This window comes from Saimiri boliviensis, chromosome 19 (genome assembly GCF_048565385.1).
Source record: "Saimiri boliviensis isolate mSaiBol1 chromosome 19, mSaiBol1.pri, whole genome shotgun sequence".
NCBI classification, from domain to species: Eukaryota; Metazoa; Chordata; class Mammalia; order Primates; family Cebidae; genus Saimiri; species Saimiri boliviensis.
In genome coordinates this window covers 36,104,417-36,123,559 of record NC_133467.1, presented here as the reverse complement: position 1 = coordinate 36,123,559, position 19,143 = coordinate 36,104,417, and the positions used below count along the sequence as shown (strand labels likewise).

Here is a 19,143-nt window from a genome sequence, read left to right as displayed (position 1 = left end):
TTCATTACCTCAACATGATACCGAGTGGGAAAAGCCATATACATACTATATGATCTCACTTACAGAAGTCCTAAGCCAGGTAACAGGATGGCGGTTGCTTAGTTCTAGGGAGAAAGGCGGGAGTTTTGACTGGGAAGAAATCTTTTGGGTACTGGTGATGTTCTTCTACCCCTTGGCTTGGGTAGTGGCTACATATGTTTGCTTTCCAACAATTTATTAAGTTATACATTTATGTTTTATTCATGTTTCTGAATTTAAAAGGTTAAAACAAACAAGAACCACAACAAACTCTTCCTGCTGCAATTCCAGTCCATTTCCCCATGTTTTTTCCCTCCACTTAAGTAACATGAGTTTATCTTACCTCTGCTTTCTTGTCTTCAGGATAAACAATCTGAAAGCCTTTAACCCTTCTTCAGAAATAATCCCCAAAAGCTTTAATCACAACTACGGTTCGAGGGAAGCTGCACCTCGCTCCCCCACCCCTTTTAATCTAACAGAGGACACAGTGGTAAAGCAGTGACGTTTCCTCCACAGAGGGTCAGTTGATGCCTTGAAAGTACAACAACTGCTATTGTCATTTAATATTAGCAGCTCAAGTAACCGCAGACAGTCTCATTCAGAAACGTTTCATCTCCTCCCCGTCAGGAATTGTTTTAACTCCCCGATGGTTGTGAGGTGGTTTTTTGTTTTTTGTGTGTGTGTGTGTGTGTGTGTTTTTTTTTTTTTACTGTTCTATTGTAGGAACTTGACAAGTTGGATGAAGGTCTTTAAAAATTTAACCAGAATTAAGCCGGGCGCGGTGGCTCAAGCCTGTAATCCCAGCACTTTGGGAGGCCGAGGCGGGTGGATTACGAGGTCGAGAGATCGAGACCATCCTGGTCAACAAGGTGAAACCCCGTCTCTACTAAAAATACAAAAAATTAGCTGGGCATGGTGGCACGTGCCTGTAATCCCAGCTACTCAGGAGGCTGAGGCAGGAGAATTGCTTGAACCCAGGAGGCGGAGGTTGCGGTGAGCCGAGATCACACCATTGCACTCCAGCCTGGGTAACAAGAGCGAAACTCTGTACCCCCCCCCACAAAAAAAAAAAAGTTAACCAGAATTGGGAGGCCGAGGCGGGTGGATCACGAGGTCGAGAGATCGAGACCATTCTGGTCAACATGGTGAAACCCCGTCTCTACTAAAAATACAAAAAAAATTAGCTGGGCATGGTGGCGCGTGCCTGTAATCCCAGCTACTCAGGAGGCTGAGGCAGGAGAATTGCCTGAACTCAGGAGGCGGAGGTTGCAGTGAGCCGAGATCGCGCCATTGCACTCCAGCCTGGGTAACAAGAGCGAAACTCCGTCTCAAAAAAAAAAAAAAAAAAAAAAAAAAAATTTTAACCAGAAAATACAGACAAGCACACACAATAAAAATCACCCATTGTTAATTCATTATTCATCCATGCCTACCCTTCCAGTGTTTTTCCCCGTAGGTAAAGGCACCACCAATACACAGGCAGTCATCTTCTCTCCCGAGGGAGGAGCTCGTCCTATTAAGAATGGCTCACCTCCCCAGGTGCCTGTGACATGACCCCAAATGTGTCCATACTACCTAGGGCTACTTATTAAAAACCACCTAAATGATGAAGAGTGACTGCCTAAAAATGAGGTACTCTTAAGCTCAGTATTCTCAGAAGTGTGGCTTCCACATAGCAGTGTCAAGCTCTAGTTCCATAAGTGCATTCAGCGGGTGAGACCTCCCCACTTACAGGGAAGGACACGTTCCTATCAGGGCTCCTGAGTTGGTTTTCTTTCCCCTGTTCTTGCTTTTTAACTATAAGTAGCTGTTAGTCTGGCTTCGTAATTGTGAATTCATTTGTTGTGGATCTTCTGTTTAACCTTACTGTGTGCAGGGATGCATATTTACAACAACAACCTTTTTTAGTCTGTAATTTCCTATAACCAGACTTTACTACACATATGGGCTATATCCAATTGGAACATCTATCTCCCTCTCTACTCTAAAGCAGATGTCTGCAAACTCCTTCTGTATTTGCTCATACGGTGATACTGTAACAGAAATGCACTGCCTGCAAATGTATGCTAAACAATTTGCAACATATTACTGAAGAAAGTAATAAATTATTCAGTTATTTTTAAGTACCAGGGCATTATTTTAGACTGGAATATGCACATAAATAGACTAATGTTCCTATCCTAACTCTTGGGAAACACATAGTAAGCAATTCACAGAGTTGCTAGGCTCAAATTTACTGCCCTCCTTTTTTGTTGCTGCTGTTTCTCCTCAATTTTTTATCATTGAGTTTTTTATTCTACTGAAACAGCTCCTACTGATCAACATTAATTTTCAAAATTCATGATGGCCTCTCACAATAAACCCACTTGCTCTGACAACCAGCAAAGCACCTTTTGGTAGAGGGAAGCGTGAGCTGCCCTACTGGCTGAGTTGTGCTCTGTGGCAGCATTTAGGCTGACATATATTCTATTGATGTTAATGACCAGAACTGGCTTTTTTTTTTTTTTTTTTGGAGATGGAATCTTGCTGTCACCCAGGCTGGGGTGCAGTGGTACAATCTTGGCTCACTGCAATCTTCATCTCCCAGGTTCAAGTGATTCTTCTGCCTCAGCCTCCCAAGTAGCTAGGACTACAGGCATGCGCCACCATCACCAGCTAATTTTCGTATGTTTAGTAGAGATGGGGTTTCGCCATGTTGGCCAGGCTGGTCTCAAACTCCTAACCTCGGGTGATCCACCTGCCTTGGCCTCCCAAAGTGCTGGGATTATAGGCATGAGCCACCGCGCCTGGCTAGAACTGACTTTTGAAGTTACAAGAAAGCAAGAAATGCCTCAGGTGCCCCCAGAAGAAAAACAGGTCTCCAAAAGCTATCAAAAAGTCCCTTTATCCACTCCAGTGAGTCATCTAGTAACAAAGAAAAAAAGTGGTATTTATCAACTATATGTGCCAGGCTTAAGTATTATCATATAATAAAGATACAACATTTGTAATGTTATATATGTAAAAGAATACTAATGGCTATCAGGCCTGTGTGCAATCTTTTGCATGTATATATAACCCATAAATGTACATTCAGTCTGATAACCACCCCACAGCGTGACCCATACAACTTGTAGTTTTATACATTACATCCTAACACCCTTAAGCCGCCTCCTCGATGCTAGATTGGTCTTGGATGCAGCACCTGACTGACTTCTGGCCTGGCTCTGGCCAGCACAGAGGTTCAACTACTGGCCTACATTTGGGTCCTACTGACTTGGGATCCAAAGGGGTAGATCTCCCATCTTCTTCTTCCCTAGGATCCAGAGCTAGCCTGTGAGGGACTGCCCTCAGTCCCAGCTTCATGCAAGAGCAATGCCCCCATCTCCATGGCTTATAGAAAGCAGAGGGGACAATCACAGTCCTGTCCTGGGCAAGCTCAGAGGCAGCCCGGAGTTCTGCAGTGTTTCTCAGGGTCACAGGCTGATTTCACCAACAGCCAATTTGCAGAAACTCAATTTGCCAAATGGTCAATTCCTTGAATAACCAATTTATGAAACAACCAATACGTTGCCTTTACTTTTTTCTTAAATCTCCCTAGTCTTAATTGACCAGTTTTTATTCTGTCTTCTTAATAGAATTTGGAGGAAATGTGCTTTGCTGTCTCTCTGCTGCTGCAGAGCAGAAGACTGGCGAGGAAACTGAGGGGGCAAAGGGGTAGGTAGAGGGGCTGTTGTAGAACTGACTTTCAGTAAACGGATTTTCTTGGAATTTGACAGAGAGCCATTTCCAAGTGACCACTTCTTTAAAAGTGTTTCTTTTCAGTGTTGCCAAATTCAAAAATACTTCCATCTATGCACACAGAGGAGAAGGCCATGTGAAGACAGAGTAGAGAATAGTTTGAAGATGCTGGCCTTGAAGACTAGAGAGATCCAGCTGCAAGACAAGTGATGCCAGCAGCCACCAGAGGCTGGGGGAGGTAAGGAAGGGATTCTCGCCTGGAGCATCTGGAGGGAGCATGGCCCTGCCAACACAGCCCAGTGATACTGCTCTCAGATTTTTGGCCTCCAGCACTGTCAGATAATAAATTTCCGTTGCTTTAAGCCACCTAGCTTGTTATTTTTACAGCAGACAGCCATGGGAAACTAACACAGCATCTTTGCTGGGCAATACAAACCAGGGAGCTCCAAGTTCAGGGCCACCAGAGGCTTTGCTAGGCCTGACGGGAATTTCTGCATTTGGGTACATCAAAGGGAAAAGGCCAAAACAGACTGGCTGTCATAGATATACTTATGCACAGCCATGATGTCCTTTTTTTTTTTTCTCTAAGAGACAAGGTCTCTGTCACCCAGGCCAGAGTCCCTGCCATCCTTCTCCCTCCCGTTGGACCATGTCCCATCTCTCTGCCCCCAGCCTCCCTGAGCCTTCTTTCCTTCCCTCTAGATTGCCATGCTCCCTCCTGCCACACACCTGCCCCTCTCTCTGGATTATTTCCCCTCCTTTTCACTAAACTATTATTTGCCCTTCAGAACTCAGCATGGTCAACAGTTCTGGAGGGAGAACTTGAGATCTAACCCCTACCCCCTCCCGACATATGCTTTCAAGCCCCCTTACCTCTCTGGAGTATTATTTACACTGTAATTTTATATTTCTTCATGTGGTTTTTTTGGTTAATGTTGGTCTCTCTTACCACAAGTTCCAAGAAGCTAGGGCTATACTAGTGTTTTGGGTTCCTCATCACACATTGGATTTCTGCACACTGTAGCCTCTGTTTGGGGGAAGGTGGTTCTTTTCTGTTAGTCTGAAGCTCCACTCTTGTCTTATACCAGTGCTGCCTTGGTTAAATTAGCGTAGCTGTCTTCTTTTTAAAAACTATTTTGTTTGTTCTTGTACTTGAACTTTATTTATTTATTCCCATCCAATGACCTATCAGTTGCATCCGAACTTTAGAGTAATCATTTTGTCAGGTATCCACTCCTTACTGCCCCAACCTCATAGTATTTACAGTAAATCATTATTTAATTTGGTATTAATTAGCATTCATAAAGTATTCTGCCATCACATCTGGGACTGGTATGTACTTCTATTTAAGACATACATTCGTTGGCAAAGTTTTGTAATTTTCCACATGTGAGTTCTTCACATTTCTTAGGGTTATTCCTAAATGTTTCTTTTTTTATTTAACATTTTATTTGCTATTAAGAATATGGTAATTTTCCCTATATATAAAGAAGCTATTGTGTTTTATGTATTTCTCTTATATTCAACCATACTCTGACTGGTATTGGTTCTAAGAGTTTTTCAGTTGATCTTTTTGGATCAACTAGTGTTGTGATGATATCGTCTGCAAGCCAAAACAAATTGCAAATGTATTAAAAGACTAAGTGTAATAAATAAATAAATAAAAACACCAAGAAACAAAGTCAGTGTGTACAACTTGATCCATTTCACAGCAATGAGGGAGAGGACTGATAACTGTTCACTGCAGATATGTTTTGCACTTCAAAAAAGTGACAGCCAGGTGTGGTGGCTTACACCTGTAATCCCAGCACTTTGGGACGCCAAGGCTGGTGGATCATGAGGTCAGAAGTTCAAACCAGCCTGGCCAAAACCTTGTCTCTACTAAAAATACGAAACAAAACAAAAAATTAGCCAGGCGTGGCAGCGGGTGCCTGTAATCCCAGCTACCTGGGAGGCTGAGGCAGAGAACTGCTTGAACCCAGAGGTGGGAGGTTGCAGTGAGCTGAGATGGCACCACTGCACTCCAGCCTGGGCAACAGATCAAGACTCTGTATCAAAAAAAAAAAAAAAAAAAAAATGACATGATGTTTGAAAATGTTCATAGTGAAGAGCTTAAAAATATAAATCAATAAATAAGTAATAATATACAGGAATCACAGTCACCAAACATGCAGGTCAGAGTTAGCGTGTGTGTGTGTGTGTGTGTGTGTGTGTGTGCGTGCGCACGCAGCACTCAGGCCAGCACCGTGGTTTCTTGTAGTCCTCACCACCACCTAATTAGACAGGTCCACTATTATTGTTCCCATGTTACAGCATGGCACAGAAGAGGAAATGGAGGCAGAACAAAGTCTGAAGTTGGAAGGCATCTTCAACAAGGTTATGCAGCCAGGAATTGGCAGAGGCAGGAATTCAGATGCAGGCACTCTGGCTACAGAGCGGGTCCTCTCAGCCATGACGCTATCCTGTTCCTTCCAAAAGTACAGTCCACAAACAGGCAATTCACAAAAAAGGAAGTGCAAGTGTGTATCAAACATGTGGGCAAATATTCAATCACATGATAAGTAAAGACATAAAAATGTAATATGATTTATGGTTTCATTCATAAAATTGGCAATTAAAAATAAGACTAATTGGGCTGCTTGGCAACTCCGTGGCTACCTTCACAGTCTAATCTTGGATTCTAGGAATCTACCATGACCCCCTCCAAAATGTTCTCAAATCTGATTAGGTCATTGCCACCTCCCTTCTTTAGGCCTTTCTGTGGTTACTCATTTCTCTTAAAATAAAGGCCCAAGTCCCTAACAAAGTCTATAGCATGGCCCAACCTGGGGCCTAGCCCACCCTAAACAGTCTTCACAAAAAGCACCTTCCATTCTGTTTACCCAACAGCCACATACCATTCTTGCAGCTTTGAAAAAGCCAAATCACACACTGTTTTCTCCTCCAGTACTCAGCCAGACAGCATAAAAAGTTTTAGTATCCATAACCCTAGATGGCTGTCTGTATAACCTTATCATTAGTTGTAGTTATGTGTTTGATTGATCACATGCGTCTTGGGTAAACAGTAGTAGTCTTGTATCCCTGTGACCTAGCATAGTGCCTTGGCTATAGAAGGTACTCAACAAATATTTGTCCAATGAATATATGGTAATGATCGAGAGAAAGAAAGAGGAGGTATAAAACAAAAAAATGAGGAAAGGAATAGAATGAGGCATTCTCTTATAATGGTGATAAGAATAAACTGATAGTTTCAACTTCTTAACAAAACAAATGGACAGGCCAGGCATGGTGGTTCATGCCTGTAATCCTAGCACTTGGGAAGGTTACCTGAGGTCAGGAGTTTGAGACCAGCCTGGCCAACATGGTGAAACTCGGTCTCTACTAAAAATACAAAAATTAGTCAGATGTGGTGGTGCATGCCTGTAATTGTAGCTACTCGGGAGGCTGAGGCAGGAGAATCACTTGAGCCTGGGAAGCGGAGGTTGCAGTGAGCCGAGTTAGTGCCATGGCACTCCAGTCTGGGCAACAGAGATCCTGTCTCCAAAAGAAAAAAAAAAGAAAGAAAAATTTGGACAATATGTGTCAAAAGCCATAAATATGTTCATTACTTTAATTAATAATCACTATTATTAATAACGTAATCAGAAAACTAAGTAATTAATCATATAAATGTAATTAATAATACCACTCATAAAAATCAGCCTTGAGGAAGATAGTCTGAAATTTAGTATGAACATTATGTTCATTATTGTATTGTTTGCAACAGCCAAAAACTGCAATTTTAATGTTAAAACTGGAGACATGGTCAAGAAGTCTCCTATAGCCAGGAATTATATAACACATTAAAAAGTGATATTTACAAAGAGTTAATGCCATGGGAGATGTTAATTTCAAAAGTGGAAAGAATATAAAATTATAATTAGCGAACTCTTGCATCTTTGAAAAACAATATGTATAAGAGGCAGATAGTGCTGGTGGCCTACTCTAAAACGATGCCTCCCTTTCTGAGAGTTGCCCTGATTCTGTCCACTTTCCAAAGAAGGCCAAGTTCCCTCCCCAGGCCTAGAGGAAGGATGTTGATTAATCTAATTTAATCCAGTATTGAGTATCACTCCTTTTGTCAGGGATACATGTGATACATTTGTGGCCAGCAAACCACAAAAACAATCTGTCTGAGGCTGTCTGAGAGAAGGGCTCCTCGCTGGGAATAAATGATGTCCAGAGGATGGCAAGGCAGAGGGCTGGAACACTGCTGGGTTGCTGAATCAACCATCGTGTGTGCGAACTACTCTATCTGTGGGCAAACCAACACAGCACTGCGTGAAAGACCTAAATACTCACGATGATGTCTGAGAAGCAAGTTAACCTGTGATTTTATTGACTTTTTAACAGCTTTCTGTTATTCTCAAGTTCTTTTTAATAATAAAGCATGCATCGCCCTCAAAATAAGAAGAAAAAGGTTAATAAGAACAAAAAAATAACTACTTACGGCATGAAGCTTGCCCTTACGAAGCGTACAGTCTAGCAATGGGAATGGCCATGTAAATAACTGATTAGAATATGTGATACAACCACAATGGGATGCCACTTCACAGCTACAGAATGGCTAAAATAAAAAAGACTCACAATACCTAATGTTGGTGAGGATATGGAGCAAACTAGCATTTTTGTGTACTGTGGAAGGATAAAATGGTACAACCATTTGAGAAAACTGTAGGGCAGGTTCTTCTAAGGCTAAACCCAGCATTTATACTCCTGGGTACTTACCCAAGAAAAATGGCCACAAAGAGACTTGCAAGGGGCTGGAGGATGGGGGAAATGAGGGCACATTTGTGGCTAGCAAATGTATATCCATTTTTCCTCAATGGATATAGTTTTAGATCTGTAAGATGAAAAAGTTCTGGAGCTCTGTTGCACAACAATGTGACTCTACCTAACACGACTGAACTATACGCTAAAAAAAATTGTTTAAGATGGTCAATTTCATGTAATGTATTTTACCACAATAAAAAACAGGAAACAAACTGTTCATAGAGCTTTATTCTTAAGAGCCCCAACTGGAACAACCCAAATGTCAACCAACTAATGAATAAACTAATGAACAAATAACTTGGTGCATATTCACACAATGGATGCTGACACATGCAACATGGTTGATCCTCAATGAGGGAAGCCACGCACGAAAGCACATACTGACATGAAACTTCAGAACACGCAAAACTAATCTATAGTGATAAATATCAGACATCAAAGGTTGGCCTTTGGGGGTTGTGGGGACTAGAAAGGAGCACGGGGGACCTTTCTGAGGTAATAAAAATGTTTTATTTCTTGATTGGGATAAATGGTATATATTTTTGTCAAAATGCATTGAGAGGTACACATAAACTCTGTGCACATAGGTACACATAGTTATAACCCCATGAAAAAAGTCTTAAGGAAACAGTGAGGAAGGGAAACTGGAAGAGGCTGAAATTGTTATCTTGGCTACGTGCTGAAAAGCTGTTGGCAAGCACGAGTGCCTCTTCAAATCAGACAGCCACACATAAATATATTTTCATGCAGCAATTTATGGAAACGCTAAGAACACTAAAATTATGATTATCTATATATGTGAATTTTAGTTTTGTCAAGCAAGTTTTTTGCTATTCCCATAAATTATTTAAAAAGGAAAAAATATAAGTACAGTAATATAAACATCCTTAAAATAAAACATAGACCTTTAATTAAAACTGATTTTATTTAAAATAATACACTATCTTCATCAAACATCTTGTTAAAATCTGAAATCAAACCGAAGCTAGCTTTTTAAAGGTCATATTAAAAATGAAAACCATAAAAAAACTAGAATACGGAATGAGGAAAAAATCTTTTTATGCTCACAAGCAAAAGAAGAAATCAAAAAGGATAAAATTTATCTACAAAAGAATGAAAAATAGATTTATATTTTTAATGATACAGCCAAAATTAGATGGCAAACAATAACTAAAAAATATTCAATGCAAACAAAGTTGTTTGCTTTTCACAATGAGGACAAATGCATGGTTTTTAGAATATTTGTATATTTAAGTATTTTTTAAAAATCACTGTCCGGGCACTGGTGGCTTATGCCTGTAATCCCAGCACTTTGGGTGGCTGAGGCGGGAGGATCACCTGAGGTCAGGAGTTTGAGACCAGCCTGGCTAATGTGCTGAAACCCCATTTCTACTAAAAATACAAAAAATTAGATGGGCATGGTGGCGCGTGCTTGTAATCCCCGCTACTCAGGAGGCTGAGGCAGCAGAATCACGTGAATCCAGGAGGTGGAGGTTGCAGTGAGCCGAGACTGTACCATTGTACTCCAGCTTGGGCAACGAACAAAGCTTCATCTCAAAATCAATCAATCAATCAATCAATCACTCACTCACTTAAACACAATAAGTGAATAGACAAAACATTAACCAAGAATTTAAAAAGTAGAAACAAAAGTGCCTAAGTATGGGTAAAAAGGGTTATGGTTATTATTAATTGTAATAATTATAAGACAAATGCAAATTAAAGTGAGACGCTATTTCAAATTTAGCTAAGATTTTCCTTTTTCAGTAGAATATTCAGTTCTGGAGAGGAGGGTAGGGCGAGGGAGAGGCACAGTTGCCGAGGGCAGTGGAAACTGGTATTCACTTTTTAGGAAGCAAATCAGGACCAAGTACTACGACAGAGTATCGCAGCTAGCTGAAACTGGAGCCTGGGTGTTTGGAGTTAAGTGCGGGGTTAAATAATAACCCTGTCATTTCAAGTCTTTATTTGTATACGAAGTACTGTTTTATTGTTGTCAAAAGAAAGAAAGGGGTATTTTTTCCCTTTCTTCATTTATTGAGGGGTGGGTATGGTGTGGCTGGGGTTCCCGGAGATAAGGCGTAACATGTAACCAGGAAGATGGATGTGTTCTGTAGGGTCCTGAGGATGTGGGTTTAAGCTCTCCCCGGGAGAGGGCTGAAAACAGATGCTTGAGTAGCTTGTGTCCTGAAGAGCAGAGTGGGCTGAGCCCCTGGCTCCCCACCAGGTTCTGCCGCATACCCCACGGCAGGGCATGGCCACGCTAGGGTGAAGGCCAGACAGCGGCCATCAGACATAGTATGTTACATTCACTAGCTATGGCCGTAAAAACCCGAGGAAAGGGCAGGGAGGAGACATACATCAGGCGGTTAGGTAGCTCTACTTCTGGAGGGCGAGATGAGCTAGACGCACGGTTGTCTCATTTCTGTTCTTGAGTGTTTTGGTATTTAAAAAGAAAAGAGGTTTTAAAGTTCACAACCCTTGATCCCCAGGCTCCAGTCCAAGAGTGAGTTCCTATTTATAAAGGCCTAAGAACAGTGCCTGTTACCTTGGAAGTGCTCAAATAAATGTTCTTAAAAATAAATGCTCCAAGGAAAGGGCCTGAAAAATAAAAGCCTTAATATACAACCTAGCAAAGTTCAGAAGGGTTTGAAAGGAGTGAAGTATCACACAGGGTAGAATTTCCAGCTGGAGACTCCTTGGGCCTGACCTCCGCAGGTTCGAACACATATGGGAAGAGGTGTTCTGCCTTCCTGGGATGACCCCCGGGACTCAGGTTTCAGACCTTCACAGTGAGAAGTGTATCTATCATGCGGATTCGAGTGTTCATCAACATAATGCCAGCATTTTCTTCCTGTGGGAAGATTTTCATTCATGCATTTAATAAACATTTACTGAACACATACTATGTGCCAGGCACTGTCCTAGGCTTCAGGATAGTTTTGTTTTGCTTTGATAACAAACAAAGAAAATTCCTTTACGCACTGTCTCTCATGAAGCTAATGAGAGAAAGTCAGTGAGGAGAGACAGGTAAGAAATAAACAAATAAACAATGTCAGTTATGAGCGCTATGAGGACAAATAATGCTAGCTAAGGGTAGGAGATAAGGAATACAAAGCAAAGGGTACTCTGTCCTCAAGGGGCTCTCAGTCTAGAGGGGAAATGACCAATAAACAGACAATTATCAAATAGAAATAAAATCCACAAGGGGGTTATGCTCAGGTGTTTACGGGAACAGAGGAGGGATGCCTAGCTCATTAAGGAAGGTGTCAAGGAAGGCTTCCGGGAAAAGCATGACCTGAATCTATAAGCAGCAGCCAGACGAAGCAGTGAGGAAGGACAACCCAAACAGCAGATGCAAATGTACAGAGAGGACGCAGAGCACATCATGGATGCTACAGTGAAATGCAGTGGTCGATGGGCAAACACCACCCACTGGATTCATTCTAGTTGGAAGGCTCTAGAAGGACCCCAGAGAAGTGAGATAAGAGCACACATGTAAGCACGTGTGTGCATACACACACCCCTGCCGTGGTCATGTGCTGGTTCTGCCTCCCTAGGACCTCTGCGCTTCCCCATCCCATATGGCTACGGTGGAGCAGTTCACCTCCTCATCCCCGGAGTGAGCCTATGATGCACGTCTGTCCAGTTGTGGTCTCCCTATTTCCTTGTCAGCAATGATTAGTTTACAATGCTAAAAGACAGCCATCAGGTCATAGGCTTGGGCTTGCTGATAAGGAGCTTTTCCAGTAAATATAGAGAAAGCAGCAAGAGAGAATGAGGTCAATAAAGAAAAAAGAGCCAAAAAAGGATGGGCCAAGAAAGCCCTGGGGACATTATTTTAGCGCCAGGATCCAGCCATGCCTGAAGCTTGTTTTGGACTTTCTAGTTAAATAATCAAAGAGAGGAAAAACTCTTTTTTTTGCTGAAGTTAGTTTACGCTGGGTTTGTGCCACTTGCAACTAGATGAATATACAGCCCTTTTGGAGAAGAGCTTCATTCTGTGTGCACGAGGCAAGAGGTGGTACAGAAGGAAAGGGAGGCTGATGGCAAAGGGTCTCACCTAGTAAGTCTGATAAAGATGGGGAAATACGTGGCTTCAAGGTAACCAGAGGGTACTGAAGAAGCAACTAGAACTCCCTGGGTGGAAGAACTGAGGGGTGTGTATGTAAGTCACAGTCTATACGGATGGGTTATATAAGTTTTGTATGTTCCTAATAGTTCACTTCACAACCATAAGTCATCTTTAAACATCTTTATGACACAGAATAGCTCATCAAAAATACCAGGAATATCACCTGTTTAAAACTAGTTTACTATTCCTACTATGAATGCACACTAGTCACAGATCTTTCCCAAATATTTGAGACAAACTTAATATTTTGAACTCTTTATCCCTGACGTTAAACGATCATCCAGTGCTCTCCAGAAAACTCAAGCAGCTATGCCCGTTAAGGTCCAAGTCTAACGGATGTTATAGGCAAAACAAATTGCTCTATCTCAAGAGATTATTACAGAAGTCCAAAAGCTCAGATTCTGTTGTTCACATATTTGAGAACTCTAATCAGTTGGTCACAGATAATACTACCAATCTTGGTCTGAAACAGAGCTTCAAATCTTTAAATCCATGAATCAGAAAAACGCTCATATTACATTGTGTTATAGTATAAAAACAGCTGGCTTAAGGACCCTTTGTATAATAAGCACTGGGCCGCCTTCTGGCAGAAATAACAATGCCTCAAGATTTCTTCTTTTCACAAGCATTTTCCAAATACCTACTTGGTGCCCATGATCCCAGTACTGTCTGCCCATGAGCCTTTCCTTTTTTCTCTGGGTGAAAAGGCCAAATCTCAGTTCATATCTGAACAATGCTGAGTAAAATGTAAAATGAAAGATAATGTATCATTGGACAATTTGAGATGTTATTCTTGCAGCCAGTGCTGGCCCACTAAACTCTGCTTGGGCCTCTTTTCTCCACCACACCAGGTTCACATGGCCAGGATACTAGGCACTGAGCAAGAGCAAGACTCAAATCACATAGCCTAATGGGCTGGCTTCAAGTTCCAGCTCTGCCGTTAACTAGTGTCAGGACCTTAGCCAGGATTCACTTCTGCATCTGTAAAATGAGGATAATGCTGAATGCACTAAGTTGCCGGAGGGATAATATAAGTTAGTGTATGTAAAGTGCTTGACACAGTGTCAGGTACATAGCAAATGCTATATACGGAGAAGCTATTGGCTGGGTACGGTGGCTTACGCTTGTAATCCCAGTACTTTAGGAGGCGGAGGCGGGCAGATCACTAGAGGTCAGGAGTTCGAGATCAGCCTGGCTAGCAGGGTGAAACCTGTCTCTACTAAAAATACAAAAATTAGCCAGGCATAGGCCAGGCTCAGTGGGTTACGCCTGTAATCCCAGCACTTTGCAGGGCTGAGGCAGGTGTATCACCTGAGATTAGAGGTTTGTGACCAGCAGGGCCAACATGGTGAAAACCTGTCTCTACTAAAAATACAAAAATCAGCCAGACATGGTTGTGTGCTCCTGTAATCCCAGCTACAAGGGAGGCTGAGGTGGGAAAATCACTTGAGCCCAGGAGGCAGAGGTTGCAGTGTGGCAAGATCTTGCCACTGCACTCCATCCTGTGCGATGGAATAAGACTTGGTCTCAAACAAAATAAAAAAGAAAGAAAAGAAAACATTAGCCAGGCATGGTGGTGCACATCTGTGATCTCAACTACTCGGGAGGCTGATGCAGGAAATCACTTGAACCCAGGAGATGGAGGTTGCAGTGAGCTAAGATACTGCCACTGCACTTCAGCCTGGGCAACAGAGCGAGATTCTGTCTCAAAAAATTTAATTAAAAAAAAAAAAAAAAGAGAGAAGCTATAATTAATAAAGTCAGGTTTTTTTTTTGTTTTGTTTTGTTTTTTTTGAGACAGATTTTTGCTGTCATTGCCCAGACTGGAGTGCAGTGGTGGGATTTCGGCTCACTGTAACCTCTACCTTCTGGGTTCAAGCGATTCTCCTGTCTCAGCCTCCTGAGTAGCTGGGATCACAGACATGCACCACCAAGCCCGGCTAATTTTTTTTTAGTGGAGATAGGGTTTCACTATGTTGGCCAGGCTGGTCTCGAACTTCTGACCTCATGTGATCCACTCACCTTGCCCTCCCAAATTGCTGGGATTACAGGTGTGAGCCACCACGCTCGGCCTTACGTGAGATCTTAACCTCTTTGCAGTTCTAGAATTTCATGAAGTATACAGTAGAGAGATTATGGATTTTGAGATTTCCCCCCCCACCACCACTCCCAAGTATGCTCATCATATCTGGCAGAATAGCAAACATCCAAAACAGCAAAAAGTTCCCCTGCTTCTCAAGCAGCTGTACCAACAGGAAACCTTCAGCAAGGGAGCAAGTCCAAGCCCCTGGGTACTGGGCCCTTACTAATAATAGTTAGACTAGACACTTCGAATTCTGACACCCCAGCAAGGTAGGTATAATTATCCTCATTTTGTAGATAAGCCCACGTAAGAGTGGAGACGTTAAATAACTCACTCAAGGTCAAACAGCTGCTAAGTGGCCGATCTGCCTCCAAAGTGCATGTGCTCTTTCCACTCTATTTCCCGTTTTCCATACAGCAAGCACTCAACTGTTAGTAAATAACGAACAAGATATTTCAAGATCTTTAAAAGGATGAGAACAAAGCTCCTCCAGTAGAGAAGGAAGTTGGCATCATCTCGCACAACTGCCAATCCTTTGACACTCCTGCCTCCTCTGCTCGCAATGACCTACTCTAGCAATCCTGCTTCCCTCTCTAGCAACAAGCCACTGTGCAGGCCTCTGTTTCCAAGTCTCCTCCGGTAGCAGCCTAGACTCTGCGCCCTCCGCCAACTGCACGCTTGGGCTCCTCCACACAACATTCGAAATCCAGTGACAGGTACCCTTTTTCGGAAGGCAAGTTTCCCAAACTCTGACACCAACAGAGTCACCTGGGGCCGGCTTACCCCCTAGTGGGGCCCCCAAATCAAGCTAAACAGAGAGGGAAGGGGAGGTGACGCAACTAGGCCTCCTGCACCAGGCCAGACAGAGGCTGAGCGCGGCCGCCGTGACCCCGCAGTGGGCTCTCCACAGTGGCCGCCTTACGCCTTGCCCGTGGAAGGCACGCCAGGGCGGCGATGTCATCTATGGGATAAAGGGCCGTTCCTAATGCAGTTTGGGGGAGAGGACGCAGCAAAGCGCGTACCGGGCGAGTGCCAGGTGCCTCGCTCTCCAGTCACTCTCCGAGGCGGGGGAGTCGGCAAGAGGGAAACAAGGGCCTTTGGTACCCAGCTGCTGGGCTCCGGCTGGCACGAGCGCCCGAGCATCCGTGCGCAGCCTCTGCCGCCCACACCCGAGCAGACACAGGCGAACACACGGGCGCACACACACGCACACAAGTACACCAGCCCTGGGCGTCCGCCTCCCGGAAGGCTGCCGAGCCCGGCCACTGAGCCCCTACCAGACGGGTCCCCACCCGGCCCTGCAGCCACCCTCAGTGCCCCGCCGGGGCGCCCCCGCGCTTCCCCTAACATCAACGCCAGAGACTGGAGAGGCCGCAAGGGCCGGGCGTTCCAGCCCGGGCTGGTGTGGCCGAGAAGGACGGAGCCTCTTACCGGGTCTTGTATTTCCTCGGGACACCGCCGGACACCCTGAGGCTGGCACTGCCGCCGAGACCCTCCCCCGCCCTCCCCCACCACGTAGCCCTCTCTACCTTCAGTCGGGAATCAATGGTCTGGTCGCAGATTGGTGACATCATCATTGGCGCGCCGGGCGTGGGAGGAAGTACCACGTGATGATGCCCTCTTTTGTTTGCGCTCTAGGAAAGCAAAGGTTTTGTTGCTAAGTCTTCCGTTTTTTGACGTTATGTTAATACCGCTATTTTGGGTACGGTGGTGAGTAGGTACTTGGGTTTAGGATGCTGCATTTTTGCCCCATGGCCTTTATTAAACTCCTTCTTAGTCTTCATAACGTGGTTGGGCCGAAGGCCTGAGAAGGTACGAAGGTACAATCCTCTTTTAAAAAACAGACCACATCATTAGCCAATGATACGTTATAACCAGTAGTCCTTGAATTCCCCGTTTAAATTAAATTAAACTAGTTCATTTTTAAAGTCATGTAATGAACGCTTCCTTTAACTTGACACGCTCATCAAGAACTAAAATATTATCAATTAACTTTCATTAGTTTGTAAGTGGTCCGTTTTCTGCCACTGCCTCTCCATCAGAAGTAACCCCCATCCTGAATTTGTGTTTACATAACTATTATATGGCTTTATTTTCGCATTTATATATATTACTAAGCAATGCATTTTTACTTTTCTTAGTTTTGTGTGTGCTTCCAAACTTTCATCTAGAGGCCTGGGCCTGGTACATTTTTCTTTACAAACATGTTATTAATATTCACCTTTGTTGACTGAAGTTACATTTTGTTCATTTTCACTGCTACATAACAATCCATTATGTACCATAATTTATCCATTCTCCAGCTGCCAAATCTTTGTGTAATTTCCAGTCTGTTGCTATTTCCAACAGTGTTGGAAATCAGCATTGCTTTGTGGTGCCCTGTGCAAAAAAATGACTCTTGGGTATATTTACCTAGTAATAGAACTGACAGGACTTGGAATTCCAGTACTCCACTTTATATTATAGTGCCAAGTTTTTACCCAAAGTGGTTGTACCAGTTTATACTCCTACCCGCATCCACATCTCTAACACCTCAGATTTCTTGTTTTTTGCTAATGCACAGGGAGTTAAATGGTCTCAAACTGGCCTTATTGAGGTTAAGCATCTCTTTTAGATATTTATTGTCCATCTGTAGTTTCTCTTCTGTGAAATATCAGTGTAGGGCATTTGAGGGATTTTAGGCCTGAGCAAGGAAAAACATATGACCAGGAGGTGGCATACTAGCACACTCAAGCTTTGTTTGTGTGAGCTTTGACACGTTTGCATTTAGGGGAAGGCCCTCACCTCATGAGAAGATCCAGAGATTAGGAGTGGAGAAGAATCATCCAAAATGGGAAGAGAGAAGGAAACTTCCAGAATGGAGCGGGCTTACCAGGTCTAGGTGATGTTCAGCAGCCAAGTCTCTGTTTCAGAAAGTTCCCAAGGGTAGCAGCAAATTGGAGTCTTCATAAACCACAGGATTTATCTTATCTATGACTAACAGATGTTGGGCAGTTTCATGAGGTATACAAAGCTGGCAAGCAGCTCTTAAATGCCTAAAAATCTGCTTATTTGGGTTATATTTAAAACGCCTGGATGTATAAACATTTGAGTTAGGTGCTGACAGGCTTTTGAGGTAATAGATACCAGCTTGCTGTGGAGAAATAAACAACCCAGGGACCCAGAAACAGGCCGTCTTTGGCTGTTTATATAACAGCTGGTTGGAGTCTTTTATTTTTGTTTTAGTGGATTGTTTATTCACATACTTGGGACACTAATTCTTTGTCAGTTGTATGTGTTGCAAATTTATCATTCCATTTGTGTCTTTTCACTTTCTATTTTGATAAATAGATGTTATTAACTTCGAATTTATTAACATTTAACCTGTTTTTTCATTCACCCTACCCTAATATATGTTCACTTACTCTTACTCCTAAATATCTTTTTTTTTTTTTTTTAGATGACATCTTGCTGTCACCCAGGTTGGAGTGCAGTGGTATAATCTTGGCTCACTGCAGCCTCTGCCTCCCAGTTTCAAGCAACTCTCCTGCCTCAGCCTCCTGAGTAGCTGGGACTACAGGAGCCCGCCACTATGCCCAGCTAACTTTTTTATTTTGAGTAGAGATGGGGTTTCACCATATTGGCCAGGCTGGTCTCAAACTCCTGACCTTTTGATGCACCTGCCTCAGCCTCTCAAAGTGCTGGGATTACAGGTGTTAGCCACCATGCCTGGCCTCTCCTAAAAATCTTTAAATCCTTATTCTTTCTGGAATTTACTTTTGTATATGGTGTGACATAGGGATTCCAATTTACTTTTTACATACAAATGACCTTTATTTTCCCCTAGCTTTGTTTATTGTCTGGCCCCAGCTTTCCCAACTTTGTTATATAACATTCCAGTTACATATGGGTCTATTTCAGATCTATCTATTTAAGCCCACTGGAAAACTTGTCTATCTTGATGTCAACACCACATTATTTAATTACCATAGCTTTATAGAAAGTCTTGATGTTTAGTAGTGCAAAATCTTCCTTTTATTCTTCATCTTCTTTTGCTTGATCTTTGTTTCCCCGTATTTTAAGGCAAACATCTCAATTTGCACACACAAACAAGTTGCATACACACACACACACACACACACACACACACCCCATCAACAACAAAAACCTGTTGGCATTACATTAAATAAATATAGTATATAAATGTGGAGAGAATTGACATTTTTTTATTCTGAGCCTTCCATTCTATAAGCGAGGGATAACTCTGTTTTTATTCAGTCTTCATTAATGCTTTAATTTGGGTTTATTATTCTCTTTGTCCAGATTTTGCACATCTTTTGGGGGGGGTTATTCCCAGATACTTTGTAGTTTTTGTTGCTATTATAAGTGATGCCAT

The 19,143-nt window shown here is 42.8% G+C and overlaps 1 protein-coding gene across 1 annotated transcript in view; it reads right to left on the bottom strand.

Moving 5' to 3' along the window:
* ADAR (adenosine deaminase RNA specific) overlaps positions 1-16,372 on the bottom strand; it is a 46,254-nt gene extending 29,882 nt beyond the window's left edge. The window contains exon 1 of the mRNA XM_074389818.1: positions 16,298-16,372. Coding sequence (XP_074245919.1) covers positions 16,298-16,345 — 48 coding nt within the window. The 5' untranslated portion in view covers positions 16,346-16,372. The remainder of the gene's footprint in view (positions 1-16,297) is intronic.
* Between the last annotated feature and the right edge of the window lie 2,771 nt (positions 16,373-19,143).